Source organism: Periplaneta americana, chromosome 9 (assembly GCF_040183065.1).
Source record: "Periplaneta americana isolate PAMFEO1 chromosome 9, P.americana_PAMFEO1_priV1, whole genome shotgun sequence".
NCBI classification, from domain to species: Eukaryota; Metazoa; Arthropoda; class Insecta; order Blattodea; family Blattidae; genus Periplaneta; species Periplaneta americana.
In genome coordinates, this window is record NC_091125.1 from 85,907,609 (window position 1) to 85,929,092 (window position 21,484).

The 21,484-nt window shown below is 34.5% G+C and overlaps 1 protein-coding gene across 1 annotated transcript in view; it reads left to right on the top strand.

Moving 5' to 3' along the window:
* Positions 1-21,484, top strand: part of unk (RING finger protein unk) — a 64,469-nt gene that overhangs the window by 18,412 nt on the left and 24,573 nt on the right. Inside the window, exons 5-9 of the mRNA XM_069835190.1 lie at positions 597-732; positions 2,559-2,761; positions 3,801-3,952; positions 11,458-11,628; positions 20,242-20,428. Coding sequence (XP_069691291.1) covers positions 597-732; positions 2,559-2,761; positions 3,801-3,952; positions 11,458-11,628; positions 20,242-20,428 — 849 coding nt within the window. The remainder of the gene's footprint in view (positions 1-596; positions 733-2,558; positions 2,762-3,800; positions 3,953-11,457; positions 11,629-20,241; positions 20,429-21,484) is intronic.

Sequence of the window (21,484 nt, forward strand, 5' to 3'; positions counted from 1 at the left end):
TTCACCTTACCACAGTACCTTGCACAGACAATGAATGACACTGTATTATACTCTAAGATTATATACATAATCACACAATATGCTTTTCATTGAATAATTATCTACTATACTTTGCTCCAAAACATGACGGCCTTTCCTCACATCCTTCACCACTTAACTGTAGAAACGTGCAAGGAATAAACATTTAGCTGAGTTGCCAATTCTTGAAGTCATTGTCATATTTTATTTCTGTCACGTACCTAAGGGTTGAGGAGATGGGGGTGCTTGTCAGTGAATTCGCATATTGAAACTTGGCCAAGAGGATGGATTTGTAAGGGTGCTAAAGTCCATTAGCATACTCTTCCTTCAGAAGAGAAGTGAAACCTGGTTCATGAATAAATGTCTCTGTAGGACATCTTTGAGACTGCAGGGAGCTCCGCATACAAAACTTAAAGTGTTGAAAAGTGAAACACATTACATTTTGAAAGTCATATAGAGTTTAAAGAACTTCATAAATCCTTATAAATTATTTATATTGGTTTTCTCCTATTACAGTAAATTAAATTTGCTGCTTTTGAGAACTCGCTTCATGACTGCTATAAATATTTTGCTTTCAGATACAAGTTACGTTTTAGCAAGTTACAAGACTGAGCCATGCAAGAGACCACCACGTTTATGTCGCCAAGGTTATGCTTGCCCACAGTATCATAATAGTAGAGATAAAAGAAGAAGCCCAAGAAAATACAAATATAGGTAAGTGACGCAGATGTTATCTTGTTCTTTGGAAATTCTAGATTCTTTAAAGACCTTCGAACAATAAGAAATCTGATACTACTTGCACATTTCATATCAATGTTGCGAAACCATATTGTATTTGTATTGTAACTTTTGTAAACATGTTAAATGTACAAGTTTATATAATAAAAGACTGTAGAGTTCTTATGGTTTCTGGGCCTATGTACTACAAGGAGGTGATGTCAACATTATGCTTGGGTCTTTAAGAAATACCCAGTATACAGTTTTTAGGAATGTGAGTGAACCTTGAGACTATTCTGAATTTTTTGATGAGATGAGAAATTCTACTTCCATTCATACTTGAATCACAGTTCTTCCAGTGTGTAGTTCGACAAAGGTAATATATATATTAGATATTAAGGCGGATTGTAGTTGGTTGGTTGGTTTTTTTCATTTCTTGAGAACTTCTGAAGCTCATCTCTGTTGACAGTATATCGATCTGAATATCTGAATGGCTTTTACGTTCAGAATGTACTTGTAGGTGTTAGTGGCATTTAGTGTCTTGCTATGTTCGAATGTGACAGAGGCAACTGAGACATTACGAACTTCGTCTTGTTTCATATAAAAACAACTAATTGCAAGATTTGTGCAGAAGTCCTTAAGTGGTTAAAACATGAAGGGATGAGAGAAGAGGACAGTGAATATTTCTACAACAAAGTGGAACAAAGGCCTTCTTCTGCAGAGTGAATATTGGCGAATATCAAACTTTGTCATACTTGACAAACATAGCGCCTGTAATGCATGACGCTAGTGGCAGTATCACAGTAAAATATATCCTTCTGAGTGCTCAAGTTCAAAACTTGTCCTTGTAAATGCAAGTTTTTAAGTCATTCATATGTTTAGTTATGTAAGCCAGAAACTTCAGCTTGCACAGATAGTTCTCGTCATTCAATTTTGGAAAGTGTTGTTCTTTTTTATCAAGAACATCTTGATTGCTTCAAGACATGATACAAATCTGTTCAGTACATTATCTTGAATAAGCAACGAACATTGCTGTATAGCAGGAGGTCCATATATGTACTCTCCATGGGCTGGGAGTTTTTGATAATTCTGATTGAGGAATTAAGTTCGCGTAAGACAGATTGTTGTCTCTTCAAGATGTTTTCATTCCCACACTTGATGAGTATAGGATGTCTGCAATTAGAATCATTGTTTAAACTAATTGTTTTGGTAAGAACTAAAAATGAGCCCTTACTTATTCTTAGAGAGATGCGGTTTTGCTGTCTTCTAATGCAAATGGTAGTACAGTGTGTTAAAGACATTGGAAGAAAGTAATCTCTCAGTCCAGATATCCTGATAGACTTTTCACAGTTTCTTTTGTATAATTCAGTTTTACTGTAGAATATCACTTTATGGTAAACTACTGCTAAATTCTTTCCTGTTTCTTGACTCATATAATTCTCTCCTTTTCTTCTTCCTCCTCGTCAACTTTGTCCTGCTCTTTTTTCTCCTCCTTGCTCCTTTTCATTATTTTCTTCCTCTTTTTTTCTTTCCCTTTTTCTTCACCATATCCATACCCTCTTCATCCGTCTCTACTTTTTCTTTGCCTCATTATTTCTCTCTCTCTTTTTTTTTTTTTTTGCTCCTCCTTTCATCGCTTCTTTTCTTGTTATCTTCTTTCTCTTTTGTACTATCGTTATATCATCCTTTATTTCACCAGTGCTAAAAAATTTATGCATCTTATAACATTCCCAACTAAAAGAATAATACAATCCTGTTTTTAAAACAAAGATAGACGTTACTGTGTGAGCATAACATGACAACAATGTCTTACTCTTGTATAGATCTACACCATGTCCAAATGTAAAACATGGGGATGAATGGGGAGAACCTGGCAATTGTGAAAGTGGAGACACCTGCCCCTACTGTCACACCCGAACAGAACAGCAGTTTCATCCTGAAATATATAAGTCAACCAAGTGCAATGATGTTCAGACAGCAGGCTATTGTCCACGAGGAGTATTCTGTGCGTTTGCCCATGTGGAACGTAAGTGAACAAAATACCCAGAAACTTTCAGAACTGTTTTGGATAGTATTGTGTGTCACAAATAATTGTTTAATCAGTAATAAATTAGTGCTTTCCTTTAATGAAAATAAAATTCAGATCTTTATTTCAATATGTACTAGATAAAAAAAAATTGAATTTTTAAAAATGAAATAGGAATGGATTTCATTAGATTGGTGGATCAGGGGTTCAAACCTGGATGAGAGCAGTGGATTTTTAAGAGCAATAAAATCGTTAGAATGACTTCTTTAAGAAGGGAAGTAAAACCAGGTGTTATGTCTTGCAATTGTGGCATGTAAATGAAAAAGGCTGAAAGTGCCAAACACAAAAATGTTGAGGAACCACAAAAAACTGATAGAAACACGCACTTTCATCTTGGAAAATTTTGTAAAAAATTGAGTCAACCTTCATGCATGTGAGAATTAACTAGCAATAGTCCAACAGCAACAGCACATAGAAAGGTTTCAAGTGAAAAAACAATTATATCATATTTGTCACTTACAGTCTTTTTCATTTAATGCTGTAATTGTAGCATGTAAAAGAAACCTGAGCCTGCTTGAAGGACCTCCAGGCTAGTCATTGTTCTTTGAAATTAGATAATGTGGTAATTTGTGATGAGTGAAGTGGCTGTGGGATAAAGTATTTTTTCATTTTATCATTACTATCTTATCTCCCACGTCATCTCATTTGTTTTGAATAACATGAATAGTTTAAAAGAGACATTAAATAAAAAATTTCGAACTACCTCCTATGTGTATTAGTTATTAAAGGCAATAAGTTCTTTTTAACAATTTTAGCACCTCACACAGACACACATATTCATCGTTCATTTATTCATTGTTTTCTGTCCAAAAGCAGGTATTTCACTGAAAACCCAGCATTTTCCTATATATATTTAATATGTCTTTGTCTCAAGTAGAATTTCTGACACTGCCAGTCTGTCAGAGTTCAAGAAATTTTAAATTGATCATTGCTGAGAACTCTTGTAAAATTTTTCTGACACACCTTTTTCATTATTCAGAGGAGATGACACTTGCTCGAGACCTGGCTGCTCGTGTTGACTCTGGTACAAACTTAGCTGATATATTATCAAGTGCTCTCCCACCAGAGAAAAGAGATTCAATAGCAGGTCAAGAATCTTCCAAAAGAGAGGAGAAAAATAGTGATTCGTCTGTAAGTACATTTCTATTCATACATAGTAGAGTAAATAATTCCATGATCATGTAGCAGTGCTGTATAGTGAAGTCTAGAAGGCGTTGTATATACGTACAAGTAATGTAACATATTATGTTCTGTTTATCAATGATTGGCAGTTACTTTATTTGTGTGTTTATATGGACAAATTTCAGGCTGAATCCATCACATCAGCATTTGATCATTATGAAAATATCAAATTTTATCACACTGTTGTCATGCTTTGTTTTACATCTCGTATTTAGTTCGTAGATTGCAAGTGTACTCCTGTAGGGTGGTGACAAGCGGTCCTCACTCCACCACTTTTAATAATTTCCGTGAATTAGCCTGTCCTCATTCCGAAAGTTGAATGTGGTTACTATTGGCACTAACAAGAACTTCGCTTTCATATTCCATAATGGGTTTGGTGTATCTCTTCTATGTAATATTTAATGTATCTTGTGTGCAGTCCCATTTTACACGTGCTACTCTTTTCATCAGGCCAGTCCATTGTACAAACCAGCAAGAGAATATCGTCACAAGATTATCCATATGTCACAATATCGTCATTGAGTGCAGTTGGCCAAATCTCTAGAATATGTTATTGCCAAGAGCAGTAATTTTTAACCATATCTGATGTGTAAAAACTACTTTCAAAAGAGATGTGAAAAATTTTACTCTAAGAAGCTAGGAGAAGGTTTTGAACCAGTGAAAAGGAGGCCTAGAACACAGAGGAAACTGAAGTGAAACTGAACAGATAATAATTTTTCTCAATGTTAGTGTTGTAGACATTGTCAGTTCACTGGGGGAAGACTTCATGAGGTGTTAGCAGCAGCGGTAAGCGATGGAGCTCTGAACTGTATGTTCGATTTATTGTGTTTCATCTTGTTAACATAAAGTCGTGATTATGGTCACTCATTTCTGACATGTATAGCATTCAGATGTTGCAGCCACACAATTTGACAATGCTTATTCCTTTAAATCCACGAAAACTGTCATTCGTTTCTTGTTTTGTGGAGTCCATAGTTTTAAACACAAAGGAAAATAAATATTAGAATTCCTTGTCATATATTTATATATTTACATCAAATACACTCTAATACTAAATAATATTGGAAAGCTTTCCTGTTTAGCATTGCAAGCAGCGATGATAAGTGACTGTGCTGCCATCTAGCGGCTTGATTTGTTGGTACACTCCTTGCGACATGCTTGGTTACATGAGGAAAAGCAGAGAGATGTGCATTTGATGTCAATAAGAAAATGCAAAGCAATATTATAATTTGGAGTTCCTTTGTCCCCAACAATTTTAATTAATAACAAGTTACAAAGTTATTAGAACAGAAATGAATTGCACATTTCTCGTAGTTTCAAATGTACATGACTTGGCAGCTTTCATACATCACTTACCAGTATTTCGTTTCCTAACTATATGGTTGTCCATTTTATTTTTGATGTAACAGTTCATTGGCACATTGAAATATTTATCAATGAAGATATTGACACAGTCACTGCAAACTGAAATGTTAACAGGAAGCACTACCATTTTAAATAGCTCCTTTTTTACAGCAGTTCTAGTTTTACAAAGAATATTATTAATAAAAAAAGACATCAGATCACAATTTTGTCTTAAGAGAGAAATATTCTTAGAGAAAACCATTTTTGAATCTTTACATTTGTTTTTTTTTTTGTGATGTGTTGTTACATCATCATTTGGACTATATGAAAAAAAATTTCGACAAATTTGGTGATTCACTCAACTGTACACCCAATCTGCAATATACTCTTTTACATTCTCTTGCAGTATGTTTTTTCTTTATATTTATGCTGTACATTTTTGACATCATTAACAGTTTCGTCCAAATAGGACTGTAAAAATTAAATTTAGCTGTCTCAATATCTTCTTTCTTGAGTAAAAAATAACAAATGTCAACTTCGCAGTTGTTTCTTTCAGGAAAGCTTAGGAAATGATTTGTTATAGTTGCCTAATTTTAGCTCTTTGAGCAGCCTGGAGACACGTTGTTTTCATCTTTAGATCAAACAATTGAAAAGAAATTTTCTATGCAGTCTTGTATTAACTTTCTTATCATTAAACATTTTAATCCATACCTACAATGTAATTCTTTCCATAGCAGTTTTAAACCGGGGTTAATATCTTTATCTATAAAATAAAGCTTGTCTAGGTACTTTGACTTAATTAATTTAGTTGATTCTTGATCCTAAGGCGCATCTATTTGGTTCGAAAATTGTGACTTTGTCTTTCATACGGGTAAGCGTGGTGGTGGTGGTGGTGGTGGCGGCGGTGGCAGTGGTAGTAGTTGTTTGAACATTATCAGCCTATTCTGTCTTCAAGATTAAAACTGGTCGTCTGACTTTGCCCCCATATCCAATGAGTCTCAGGAAGTGCTTGGTACTCACCTTTCGCGCCCTTTTCCATTAGCTACAGTGTATTATGACTACAGTGAGAGGGTACAACGTGAACATAGGAATCGGACATGCTGGCAGAGCTACTAAAGGCACAGGGGCATTTCCCGAGACTTAATGAGATACACATATTCGGTATTCAATTCATGTAAGCAAGATGTTTGAGGTGATTGAAAGAATTTTACTTTTGTCTTTTAAATGTGAAGAAATTTGTTGTGAACAAAATTAACATTGTGAAATTTCTTTGCAGAACGAAAAGTTACATTTATTCTGCTCAAATTTCTGCCCATTTAAAGGACAAAACTAAAAACTATTTCAAACATTCATTATCATAATACATTGCTCTCTTAAAATGACTGAACAGTTTGGGAATTAAATCAATGCCTTTCCCAGAACACATGATATGAAATATTTCATATAAAACAATTTTTATCTCGAAAAGTGAATAAAAACTAGCAAAATTTTATTGAACTGTTTTTTTTTTTTTATTTCTCAAAGAATAATGCCCTGAAATTAATGACATTACTTACCGTTTATTCTGTATATAGCTCCAGGAGCTACCTCATTTTTGCAATGAAACAATTGGGAGCTCAGCTCCATTTGCACTTACTACCAATTCTCGGAATCACACCATTCTTGCACTATATGATTGGGTATATTTTTTTATGATATGAAACAAGCAAAACATTAATTTGACCAAAAAGTAGAGCCACTCCCTTTTTGCAGGGAGTCCTTCAGATATTGTTATCATCATCGTCATTAACCATTGCGGAATTCTTGACAGTAAAATCATTAACTCTCTTGCTCTCCTATATAGGAGAGTGATGTAGCAAAAAGTATAACCGTTTTATTGTATGTACCGGTACTATATTTTTATATTATGGTAGTTATATCACCTATAGACAACTCCCATACTGTTTGGAGGACCACATCTTCCTTTGGTTAGAGCAATGGTACTCACTAGAAATTAGAGGAGAGCCAAAAGTGAGAATTAGTAATTTGCCGAGAGCTGCAAAGCATTTCACAGTATTGAAGCTTAACAAAATGCGCGGATTTTTATTTATTTAATTATTTGACCTATTATTATTATTATTATTATTATTATTATTATTATTATTATTATTATTATTATCATCATCATCATCATCATCATTGTTGTTGTTGTTGTTATTATTATTATTATTATTATTATTATTATTATTATTATTATTATTATTATTATTATTATTATTATTTCAATGTAAAGCAACAGAACTAACATATTACTGGTACAGTATTTTGAAGTTGAAGGGCAGACTCTGCTACCCTTCTGCAGAATCATGTCAATACAAGCAGGTTGATTTGTTGTTTTATTTCACTTTTACTCTGTTTTTAATTTGGAAACTTAAAAAGTAAAGTGTTACATACAGCTAGAAGACAATCCTTAACAATCTCCGAATATGTAAATGGCTTAATATCAGCTATTCAATATAATGCTTTTGTTGTCGATTCGCTTTTATGTACATTACTTACTTTCTGTTCAGATATTACAGCCATTTGTTACATTTTCAGTTTTGCTATCCTTGATTGAGAATGTTTTGGAGACTTATTATCAAAATTTGAATGCACACTGTTTTAATGTTTGTTGAGATAAAACGTTTATAGCCCATTACTGTATATCAATATATAATAAGAGATTCTGACTGACATGTTCTTACGTCAGACAGTAGCGTACATTTCACTTCAAGATGTATTAGAAAAAGAACAATTTTATATACATCTTAAGCCTGATTAGTGAAATATGTTGATAGTCAGCGGTGTATGCAATGTAGGGTGAATGGAACTGCCCTCCCTACTCATCTTTTGGCTTAGTTTCCTCATGAGTGATGCCTTAGCGTCACTTATGAGGTTCCAACCTGTCTTCGGACAGTTGACTAAACAGCAACATAAATTGTGCATAATACATGACACTACCTTTTTTAAAAAAGAAAACAGATTCGTGTCATTGTTGTAAACCTTCATTGACAGTAATGATGTAGGGTAGTGGTCGTCAGAACTCACTGAAATGGGTAAAGGGTAAGCAGTAGAGAGCATACCCGCCAGCAACCACGATTGTACCATAGTGCACTCTCTTATCTGCGGGTAAGAGATGCTAGCCCGACCACTGATGTAGGGTAACCAAAGTTGTCCATTATTACAGAAATAAATATATATATATATATATATATATATATATATATATATATATATATATATATACAGGGTGTATAAAAAATACGTGTACAAACTTCAGGCATGGGTTCCTTACACCAAAAGAAGGAAAAAAGTTCATATGAACATATGTCCCATAACCCTTTGTTTCCCCGTTAGGAACTGTTCAACACATTGGTACACTCATAATATGCCAACACACAAAACTCATAACCAATGCTCGAAATGTCCTCCTCTTGCTTCTAGACGTGCATGCACTCATCGAATCATGGACTGTCGCACCCTTTCAAATACTCATGGATTGATGTTGAATGGTTTCGCAGGCTTCTGTGACATGTCGATGAAGAGTTTCTTGATCCGGGATGTCTGCTCCATAAACCAATTGTTTAAGGTGCCCCCAAAGATAAAAATCCAAAGGATTGAGGTCGGGAGAATGTGCTGGCCATTGAACTGGTCCTCCTCTGCCTATCCATCTGTCATGGTAGACACCAGTCATTGTATCTCGAACAAGGCGACTAAAATGTGCTGGAGCCCCATCATGCATGAACCACATGTTTTGTCTTATGTTCAGAGGCACATCTTCGTACAGTAATTCTGGAAGAGTGTTTTGGATAAAGTCCCTGTAGATAGCACCTGTAAGATGTGCTGGTAGAATGTATGGACCTACCAGACAGTCACCTACAATTCCAGCCCACACATTAATCCTAAATTGTTGCTGATGTCTAGCCTGAAATACAGCACGAGGATTCCGATCTGCCCATACGTGTTCATTGTGGAAATTGGTAATTCCATCTCTCCCAAACGTTGCCTCGTCTGTAAACAAAACTGATGAGACAAACAATGGATTGGCTATTTGTGCTAGAAACCATCGGCAAAAGTTCTCCCGTGGTGGATAATCGGCAGGCGAAAGGCCCTGCACACGTTGCGGATACAAGAGCTGCTCGTGAAGTACCCTCCATGCTGTACTGTGTGATGTACCAGTTACCACAGCCAGTTGTCTTGTACTGATACCTGGATCGTCTTCGGCACAGTGTAAAATGTCTTCTTCGAGGTTCGGCGTATGAACAACTCTTGGTCTTCCTCGATCACCAGTCTGTGGTGCAATGGTTCCTGTCTCAGCAACGCGACGATACACAGCAACAAAGGTTTGATGATTCGGTTGTCTTCGGTCTGGAAACGCCATCTGATACAGCCGTACAGCCTCGCGTCCATTACCATTCGCGCGACCATACATAAAAATGTCAGCCTGCTCACGAAATGAATATCGTCCTGCCATGGTTGAACGAAACACGTTAACTCACTCCACGTTCACAATTGCAACGTTGAAGACAGACTAATGACAAATGATACATGTAAACAAGTCTCCATGGCAACACTTCGCCATCTGCAGTCCATTTCTGATACGAGTCACAGCCTTCTATGAATGAGTGCATAAAGAAATGAAGTTTTGAGGTTAAACCTCGAAGGCCGTTGAACGCAAACTTTTAGTAATAAATGAATAACGGGGAAACAAAGGATTATGGGACATATGTTCATATGAACTTTTTTCCTTCTTTTGGTGTAAGGAACCCATGCCTGAAGTTTGTACACGTATTTTTGATACACCCTGTATATATAAAGAGATAGTATTAAGTTAATAGTGATATTAGTTCAAGAGCCGCAATAAATATTTTTGAGAGCCGCATGCTACCCATGGGCTGCATAATGAGTACCACTGGGTAGGGTCCATACAATCTAGCTGCGAGGATTGTAAGGCAACTTCACCAACCATATCCCCTTTTACTACTTAGGGGATGCTTATACATGCCATGGCATGTCAGTATGCGGAAATTGCATTTCTTCCACTTTTTATGACATGGTTACATCATGGTGACTTGGTCCCCAGAGTCTTGTTTGTTAAAAACAGATTACACCATGGAAAGATGAAAATGAGATTTGAGTAGGAGATGTTATGGAATGCACTTTTCTAACCCTTGCCACCCAGATGTAGAATCAGAGAGAGAGGATAGTATTTATGAAGATAATGAGTTCACAGCAGGCAATGATAATTCCAGAATAGATTTTGATTATGTACTGCCTACAAGTTTGAATATAAGTTCTTCTGACGAAGATGAGAAAGATGGTGGCAATATAAGTGAATTTCGGTAGCTTAATGTCTTCTCCATTGAAGAGATTTTTCGTATATTTTTATGTTATATTTGTCTTATTATTATTTTTATATTATCATTATTATTATTATATTTTATTTTTATTCTTACAGTAGAATTAGGAAGTTACATTTTTTCTAATGTTTCTCCTCTGTTCAAGAAAGTATACATAATCTAAATGGCAAGGAATAAATGGTTCTGAAATCCATAAAACTATAATAAATAAATAAACAACTAAATAATTTTAATGTATATTTTAAAAAAAATTATATAACTGATAGTGAGTATGAATAACTCAGTCCTCCTGACTTAAATTGATGATTATGTACACCCCTATTAGCTACTGTAGGAGGAAGAATTTTTATGAAATTGTAACAGTGATATGAAAATAAAACCAATAAAGAGATAGAATTTTTGTACATTTCAGAATAACAAGAGTCAAAATATTGCAAGGAAATATTTTACCTGTCAAAATGACTGGTTTGTCCTAATAGGGAGGCGGAAAGTCCCTGTCGTCCTACTGTTGAAGTAAAAAATTTACACTGAAGAACAGTAGAAAAGTTTGGGAAATCCAAAGAATTCGGTTAGGCAGCATGATAGGCTTGCTGTGGAAAAGCAAATAAAAACAGAAATGTAGGTCGCTGTTCGTAAACCTCATAAAAATTTTCACAGCCACATGATCAGAAATCATCAGAGATAAACTCTGTATGGCTCCATTTTGGTTTTATGAATTGATACTCGTTTCAGAATGGGAGTGGTGAAGTATCAGAATCAGCATCTACTAGCAGTCTCGGCTCCAATAGTTCCCACAGTAAAGCTCCTGGCTCTCAGTTGACACACAACAAAAGTGCTAGTGGTAGTAGCAGTCACATACTCTTTGGCAATAGCAGCAGTAATCAACAGGAAGTCATGCAAGCTGTAAGTATATGATATCAATTTAAGCCACTGCTACAAAATATTCTTTTAAATACCGTTTAATTTATTATAAACAGTAATATGATGATATGCGTTATACTCGTTACACATGTAGAAATAAAAAAGGGAGTGGAAGTAAAAACGAAATAAAAGATTTTAATGTTAACAGAAATATTATTACTAGAATGAAAATATTACTAGCTATGTGTTCATTCTAAAACATTGTAATCAACTTATTTTTGTATAATTTCAGCTCAGTTTTTTGTGTTCTTAGTAGCATTTCTTACTATGAATACTAACGAATTTAACAATTCCACTTTAGCTTTGAAACCCCAATCCTCCAATACTGTTTCATAGAAGAAAAATCAAAACAGCATTCATTTGTTTTTCGTATTTTTAGTGTGTTGTATTAATTTTAAATGCTGTAAAATTACTAAAAGTGCTCTTAAACAATTTACTCATCCTTACCTCATGAAGGTGTCTCGTACGCTTAAACCCTAATTGCGGATGTTAATGATATATGAAGACAATGCTTTCAGATGTGTAGCTGTGTTTTGAAATACTACTAGCTTTTGTGCTTTGTATGTATCTGCATCGAACATTTTCACATTGTTTTGTAATGCTTCAGGAAGATGTTGATGAGCAGTTGTGTCCTTTGTTACAACTTCCTTCTGACCAGTGGTGTTCTCTGAGTTCAAGAATGTTCCAATCCTACTAGCCTCTATCAAATTCAATACTTTAGGAATTGTAGTAACTAAAATTTGTAGTAATCGAGCATTACTTTAGGTACATATTAATATAATAATATTAAATATACTTTTTTATAATGCATTACTTTCGGAAACTTCAAGAAGAATAAAAACTTCATTTTTTCTTCTTTTGTGTCAACTGCATTGCCACATTTTCATAAAAACTTTCTTCTCAACATTTCAATTAATATCATGAAAATTTAAAGATTTATTAGGACTAAATCTGAGATTATTTAATTCACTTGTGACTTCATTGCTCATTATTGACTCATCCATCCCCCTCTAAGAATAACTCATCAAAACATACAAGTTCTCTTCATCAGACATTGTGTGCAATGCATTATGGGATGTGGATCTAAGTTACATCAGGATTATAGTGATTAAATGAGCAGTAACTGTAAGCATGTCTGACCATGAAATGAGCTGCCCAGGTTCATATTCTGGTTGGGACAAGTTACCTGGTTGAAGTTTTTCCAGGGTCTTCCTTCAACCCATTATAATGTCGTGCTTTACAGGCGCTATGTTCGGTTCAAGTTTGATGAGTATGGCGAAGTTCGATATTTGCCGATGTTTGGTCTGCGGAAGGAGGCCTGTCGTGTTTGTTCCACCTTGTTATAAAAATATTTGCTGTCCTCTACTCCCACCCTTTCATGTTTTAACTGCTTAAGAATTTTAGCACATCTTGCGATTAGTTTTTAGTATGAAATAAGACGAAGGTTGTAATGTTTTGCTTGCCCCCTCATGTTCGAACATTTCAGGAAACTAACCCATTAAGAGCAAATGCTGGTAACTTTTAGCACTGGACTCATATCGCTGGCATTATGACTTTCATCTCACTCAAATGCTAGCTAGATAACCATTGTAGTTGATAAAGCATCTTAAGATAAATCAATTAAAAAAGAAGAGCAGTGTGGACTATAGTGGACTTTATATTGTCAGCAAACAGCTGGATACATTAAGAAGATTGATTGATTTTAAAACTTATATCATGTATTCTTTCTTTATTGCGGAAGTAATATTGCAGAAAGTTTCTTTGTAAATTCTCTCTCTTTCCTATCCCGTCTTCATTCGAGACATGTTATTACCCCTTTCTCAGGAATCGGGGTATTTAAATGCTACCAATGTTCTGACAGGCATTTTAAACAAACTCAGAATCCAAACGTATGCATTCCCATTTTTATAGACTTGCTTTATTATGAACGAGGACCTCCTCAAGTTCCACAATACTAATAAGGCAGAACAAAATCGTACAGCAATGTGTGAATACACGCAACTGGAGGCATGGTTTCGGTATTATATCATGCCAGCATGAGGGAAGGGGTTAAATTGAAGTCCCTTTGCATTGTCATTTTAAAGTGTTTATAACCTTAATGATATAAATAAATCGGCTCTGCCCTTCATGAGCCTTATATATATATATATATATATATATATATATATATATATATATATATATATATATATATATATATATATATAGAAGGGTACACAGAAAAAACTAAGGGTGCAGTCATTACCTAATTCAGTAGAATACTACAAACTTTAGTGTTGTTCTTAGCAAAACTAGTAAAAAAGTAGAATTACTACCTCAGATGCATCATTATTTTTTTTTTTTTTTTTCCATTTTCATCAGTCAGATGAATATTATATTATTTGGGGAAGGGGGGAGTCAGAAATCACAGTTTTAGGCAAAAAATGTTTTTCATTTATTACTTTTTGCATGTCCATACCTACCCTTTTTTCTACCAAAACATTAATATTTTATTAATACTGCTATAAGAATTTTTAAGTTTCAAGTCATGGTTTTACCATTCATTGTTGGAATACACATCTTGATTATACACTTTTAACATTAAAGATTTAGTAAATTGGTTAATGACTAGTTTTGGTTTGATTTTGGCCATCTTCTGATTTCTGGTGAGGTCCTTGTTGTTTCTGTTTCATTTTATGGTGCCTCGGAGGTGGGTGCATTTATGATCGGTAATGTTGTGTCAAATAGGATATGCATTCTGAAATGTAAATGTGTGTTGATGATATGCTGTAGTTGTGTTTTTGTATGTCAGTATATTTCGCATTGTTCCATTGAATTTAGTTTCTGGTTTTTTTGGTTCAATATGTATGATATTCGTGTCTGTTACAATGTCGCTGTAGTTGTCGATGATGTGTTCTGCGTATATGGAAGTATTGTGTGATTTGGTTATTTCTGTGATCTGTACTGCCATGTACGCAGAACATATTACCAACTACAACTTCAGCTATGTAGGAACAGACATTGAAATACTACATATTGAACTGAAAGACCAGAAACTAAATGCACCAGAACAGTATGAAATATACAGATGTGCCACAACATATCCTCAAAACACAATTTAATTTCAGTATGTACACCCTATTTGACACAGCACTACCAATTAATAAACACATCCACCACTATGACACCGTAAGAAGAAACCAGAAATGAGCAAAGATCTCACTAGAAATCTGAAGATGGCCGAAATCAAGTCGAAACTAGTCATTAACGAAGGTAAATTACCATCATAGCTTCAGTTAACATAGGAAAGTTGTTTAAAAACACATTTACCAAATTTTTAGTTGGGTTACAGCTGGTCACGTGCTGTTATGAAAGCAATAGGAGTCTTTCTCAAAATTTGAGAAAATTTAGAACACTTTATAATTTAAGAGATGGCTCATGTTTCGTTCTTAATTACTGGGGTTTTTATCAATAGGTTTGAGAAAACTGATTCTGTTGCTGGTAAGAAAAATCTGGAAGACCGAAGGTAATCACTAATAAGTTAGTGATGTTACTGCTGCTGAAGTGCTTCAGACAAGAAATGAAATAACTAGAAATAATTACCATGGAATTAGTAGTGTTAGTCGGATGTCGAGACATCTTAAATGAGTTGTAGCACAGTTTGAGAATTTAAGAAAAGATCTTAATTTGTACCCATATAAACTAAAATCACTGTTAGCATTCAAAGAAAGTGACAAGCAGAAAATATTATGGATTTGCTTTTTTTATGCTAGCCGATATTCAACTGAATATAATAATTCTTGGAAAATGTTTCTTGCACAGACAAAGCACACTTCTTTCGTAATAGTGGAGTTAACACACGATTTTTTCAGAATTTTATCAGAAAACGACCTCCAGATTTTAATTTAACAAGGTTTTCATAATTTGAAAGTTACTGTATGGTGTGGTTTCACTTAGAAATTCATCACTATTCTTCGATGAAATTCGTACCAAAAATTATAATATGTAAATTCAATAAATGATATATTTATTAATTCATATAACTTACACATGTTCAGACAATTCGAAGACAATTTATAAAAATTACATGAGAAAAAATTCATATGTAACCATCATGTTACCAACAAGGAGGGTACAAAAAGGAAGTAGTTAGCTTTCTTTACAACACCTGTCTGATTTAATTACAGTAAGTCAATTCAATAAATTAGATTTATTAATACATAGAATTTACACATGTTCAGACAATTCGAAGGTAACAATTAATAAATTACATAAAAAACATTCATATGTAACCATGATGTTACTTACAATGAGGTTACAAGAGGAAATAGCAAGCTTGTTTGTTTTGGGATAGTGTGGGCTGGATATAACATTCACAAAATGCCATTGATCAGCAAAATAATTTTTAGTCAAAGCAAAGAGCTTCGTGAAAGAAGTGTTCCAATGCATACCTGTATTGCTTAGTATAGCCTACAACAAGAAATGTTTTTTTTTTTATAACATACACAATAGTTTCTCATTCACTCATGCCTAAGCAAGATTGACACTACCCAAGAATAACAGATTCTGTAATGCACAATAGGGTTTATTCGAATGTCTGCCATATTATTCTGCACGTGTTTTCATGTATCATCTTTATTGTTTATGGCAGTTGCATAAATGACGGACTTCATTTCGCCCTATAGATAAAAGTCTAATGACATCACTATAGTTGACAAAAGCATACTTTGAAACTTATTGGCTGTTCTTTAAAAAAAAAAAGCATTTACGATCACATTCTCATAGGAACATTTTTTTTATCATTGATTCAGGAACATACAGGAAGTTTGTAAACATAATTACTTTTGAGTCATCCTATGTATGTGGTGGATAAAGCAACTGTGGGACAGGTTTTCTCTTGATTACATTGTTTTCCCCTTTGTCATTTTCATTCCATCATTCCTCTGATGTCAGTTTGCAATCTGCATGCGTCTGCAGGACAGTTGTGAAACCATAGAGGAGTCTTATGAACAATGTTGGAAACAAACTAAAACAATGCGATGCTGTAGATCTTCAACCATCTCTGAATAGATTTCAGAGTTTAAGAGATTGCTGAATAATAATTGGCTGCATTATATGGGCTCAAAGAAGAAATATGATTGCATCTTGATATACAAGGGTTGTTCAGTAGTAAACAGTGAACTATTATGATTTTTTTGCGACATACCTGTATTTATTCTACAAATTGTACTGGTCTTTATCAAAGTAGTCCACATTGGTGGCACTGCACTTGTCCCAATGTTTCTGCCAGTCTTCTAAGATGTGCTGGAAGCTATTTTTTTATAAATTTTTCAGAATCTCCTCCTCAGTCTTTACTACTTCTTTTGAAGACTGCAGGTTCATCCTGCGATGTTTCTTTAACTTCGGGAAGGGGGTAGGGGGTCATAGTATCAGGTCCGAACTGTAGGGAGAGTGAGGGACACATTTCGTGTTTGTCTTAGTGAGATATTCCATAATTGAATTTCCAATTTGAGGCCGTGAATTATTGTGGTGGTAGCATTCACCTTGTGTTGAGGTATGATCATTTTTGTCTGACATGATTGGTTAATGTCTTCGATACATTTTTTGTAGTACTGTTCTGTCACAGTTATTTATGCTTGTACATCATCCTGGTAAACCATTTCTTGAATGTTAGAAAAATGAGATGACCTTTCGTGCAGATGACACTGTGGCTTTGGTTGGTTTGTGATGATAGAGATTTCAACACAGAGCTTTGTTGCTTGCTCTCAGGGTCAAAATGATGCAGCCAAGTCTTATCTCCAGTTATGATCTTCGAAAGAAACTTCTCAGATTCCTTTTCTGACTTTCTTTTGAGCTCCACACGAACCTGTATGTGAATCTCATATCATTCAGAAGTGTTATAATTAATGTACTGTAATGGTAATACTTCAGTATTGCTTCACATGTAATATTCGAATGTCTCTTCACTCCTAATCAAATTTACTTACTATCTTCCTTTCCAGACCACTTTCTTGATTTTACTGTCACTACTTAACATCCATTATTATTTGTTACACAAGTATGGTCAGTTCAGTCACTGTCACTATTTACAATAGGAGTGTGGGATGTTAGCGTCACCCCATACCACTTAAACTGTTATTAACTCGAGTATGTGATTTCCGATTTCAAACATGTTTACTGTTACTATTGTCTTACCAATTCTAAGAAAGGTACAGGCTTACTCAATATGTAGTTAACAGCTCCGTATATGTCAGGGGTGTGCAGTGTATTTTTTGTGTGGGTAAGCTCTGAAATTTACTTATTGACATTTCTTTTATACACATTAGTCATGAATGTGATTCTCGAGGATTTACCGTCCCTTACAGAGCTTATTTTTAGCTTCAGAAAACTAGCCAATTAAAGAAATGGCACTTCTGAATAGTTCATTTTCTATTTGTAATATTTTTTACCCGTAAAACTAAAGAAAAAAGGTATTTTACTAATAATTTCAAATTAATGTAACTCTGAAAATATATAATGTTTATATGACATCTTTTTCTCAGAATGACATTGTGCAGTAACAACTGTTTCACTGTCCCAGGTAGAACTGTCTTCTAATATGTCTTGAAAAAATCCAATAAATTCACCCCTATGTTCCCTTACAGTCTGAACAAGACGCGATGTAAAATTCCATCTAGTTGGAGCATGTCTAGGCATTTTTTTAAGGTGTATTCCTTAAGTTGTGTTCGTTTGGACGATTTACTGAAGAAAGAACCCAAACCAGTTAAAGTCTGTAAAAATATTCTGCACTCTTTCAAACACGTGACTGCAACAAGATTAAATTTAATTTATGACTGAAACAGTGCACAAATATTGCCTTAGGATATTTTTCAAGAACTTTAACTCTCAGTCCATTTGTGTGACCAGCCATGACAGCAGCTCCATCGAACGTTTGAGCAACGAGCTTGTTACTTATGTCATACTCAGTGGCTATATTTTGGACATGTTCGAATAAACCACTGGCAGATCTATCATTGCTTACATCAGTAAAACATATGAATCTTTCATTAATCTCACCATTCTCTGAATCAACATACCTAAGAGTGGTTGAAAGCTGAGATGCATTCATAATGTCTGAAGTTTTGTCTAGCATGATTGCAACAAATGACGTTTTTGAAAGTTCTTGTTTTATGTTATCCATAACAACATCACTTACAGCGAGAATCAAATCATTCTGTATTCGATTTCAAGTTCCGCGGAATGTGGTAGAGGTTTCCAGATGATGGCTGAGGGTTAAGTCATATTTTGCAAGGTAATTGAGCGCACATAAATATACTCCTTTGTTAACTGCCTCTTCTGACTCACAATGACCACGAAATGATAATTCATGTATGGCTAGAAAACAGGCTGTATCAATTAACCTCTTCAGTATTTCCCTGTTCTTTCGCACCATTTCATTGTGTTGCTCGACACTGACACGAAGTTGTGAATCTAACTGTACGTCTATTTGAGATGATCCAAATGACTTAGACTGTAAAACACTAAAAATATGTGCCTGTGACTTTTCATGTTTATTAATGGCATTGTGCAGATTGTTCAGATTATCATAACCATTTTTAGACCAAACTGTTTCTTCTTTAGAAAACATAAGACAGGGCCAGCAAAAGAGTTTATTTAATTTCGCACTTCCTGCAATCCACTGAGTTTTCTGATATCGGGACGCTTGAAAATGTCGAGTATATTCTTTTCCTTTGTCTTTATGAGCTGCAAAAAGCGTTGGCATTTCAGGACACGGTCGATCACTTTGTATTATGTTTAATTTTTCTTACAAAGAATGTCGAAATGGGTGTTTCAATAATTTTTCGATATGACATAATGAATCTCCCATTCTTAATCAATATTTAATTTATACACAGAAAACTACGACATAAATTGTCACTCACAAAGAAACAAATCTTCAAATAACTGAGAGATCCTGAACACTATCTCAATTGACAAACAAATCGCATGTTTCACACACACTGCCAAATTCAACAATCAACACTGGTATTCTTCTGCAGGAACTTAACAAGCCAGGACAAGCGATAATCCCAGCGCTTATTCTTGCATATAGGCAATACAGTGGTGTACGAGGAAATTTTCCATCCTTGTCTACTGTCCGCGCATGCGCCAGCACTGTAAAATGAGGCTAAAGGCAAGCTGTGAATGAAGAGCTGCCTTACTGCAGAAATGTAGTTAATGCAGAACATTTATATATGAAGTGCAGAATACACTTTATTAAAAGTGTTTATCTATAAGCTGAATGAGATAAAATGATACATTAATTTGAAGTGTATGTAGGGTATGCGGCACTTACCCCGCTTACCCTAAATACACGCCCCTGGTATATGTGACTGGGGTGTTGACAACACCCCACGTGACTGCTTAAGGGTGAAACAGCCTACATACATATTTATCTTCATGGGAGTGATAGGATAATAATTTATTACCTTTGTAATAATCTGTGGTACGATTTTCTTTCTTTGTGAATTCTTGTTGACTCATTGCATGAGTGATAAGCCACAAGTAAAGAAATCGTGCTTTGTGATCATTTAAATGAGTATTAAAACACTGTGACCCAAATTTTTATTATTACAGAGTTTAATTAAGAAGCAAATGATAGCAATTGATAGTGATCCTCATTTAGATCCACTGGAAAAGGCACAGAGAAAACAGAGTATTTATCTGGCATTTAGCATCAACAATTCTGGATCAATGGCTTCCGCAGTATCACCACTAGCAACTCCTTTTTATCCAGCAAGTGATACTGTAGAGTCAGTCGTAGGTGAGTAATATGACGGTCATAATATATTTAATATACAGATTGTGATGAAATTCAAAATTAGCTGACTTAATATAGAGCATTTACTTACAGATCTGCAGTGTATGTAGCCTTACCAGCAGACATATGGGATCACTCATAATCAGGAATTAAACGGGTAGTTCTTCAAGGGACAGATACCGCATAAATCCGTTACGAAATGCACTATATAGCCAGGAAACCTATTATTTGTATGAATTACAGTTACTCAGGAAAATGAATGAATGATTGAGTGTTAGAAAATAAGTCCAATTTATGTTCGTGAAGTTACCGAAGAGGTGGAAAACTGCTACAGGCATTATGTATTCTCTTGACTTAACCAAATTATGAGGGTAATATTACTCATGACAGTTAATAGAATTATATTTTATTATTGGCATAACTGTATTTGTGTATGAAGTTTGACCTTAAAAGTGCTTAAATTAATGCTTACTTAATGATGTGACTCAGGAAATCTTTGCTTACATGGTATCTGAAATGAGATACAGTTGATTGAATGTGTACTATTGGCAGCTTGTTAGATTAGCTGAGTACTTCAGTTGACAAGACTAGAGATAAACAACTGTAAGCTGATGTAATTGTTGAAATTTCATCCAATTTCCTCTCCTTCCCCCATAAGGCATCAGCAGTTTGTTAGAATTTAATTATTTAAATAGTAATTTTTTCGTTGTGTCCTTAAAAAATTATATTGAAATTAAATTCTGGTCTGAACTTAAAAAAGAAAAGAAAATGAATTATAGAAACTATCTTGAAAATAATTTTTATTTAAACACAACCTTCATAGCATATTTCTTCTAACTTTAAAAAAGAAAAGAAGATGGATTATATAAACTGTATTGAAAATAATTTTTATTTAAACACAACCCTCATAGCATATTTCTTCTGACTTTATTGGAACTAAGATTACAGGGTAACCTTTTAGTACACTTATAGATCGATTAATGCAGTCACTTTTTGATAGTGAATGTATTGAACAATTAGTAAAAGAAATTAATATCATGAAGATGACACTTCGTACAT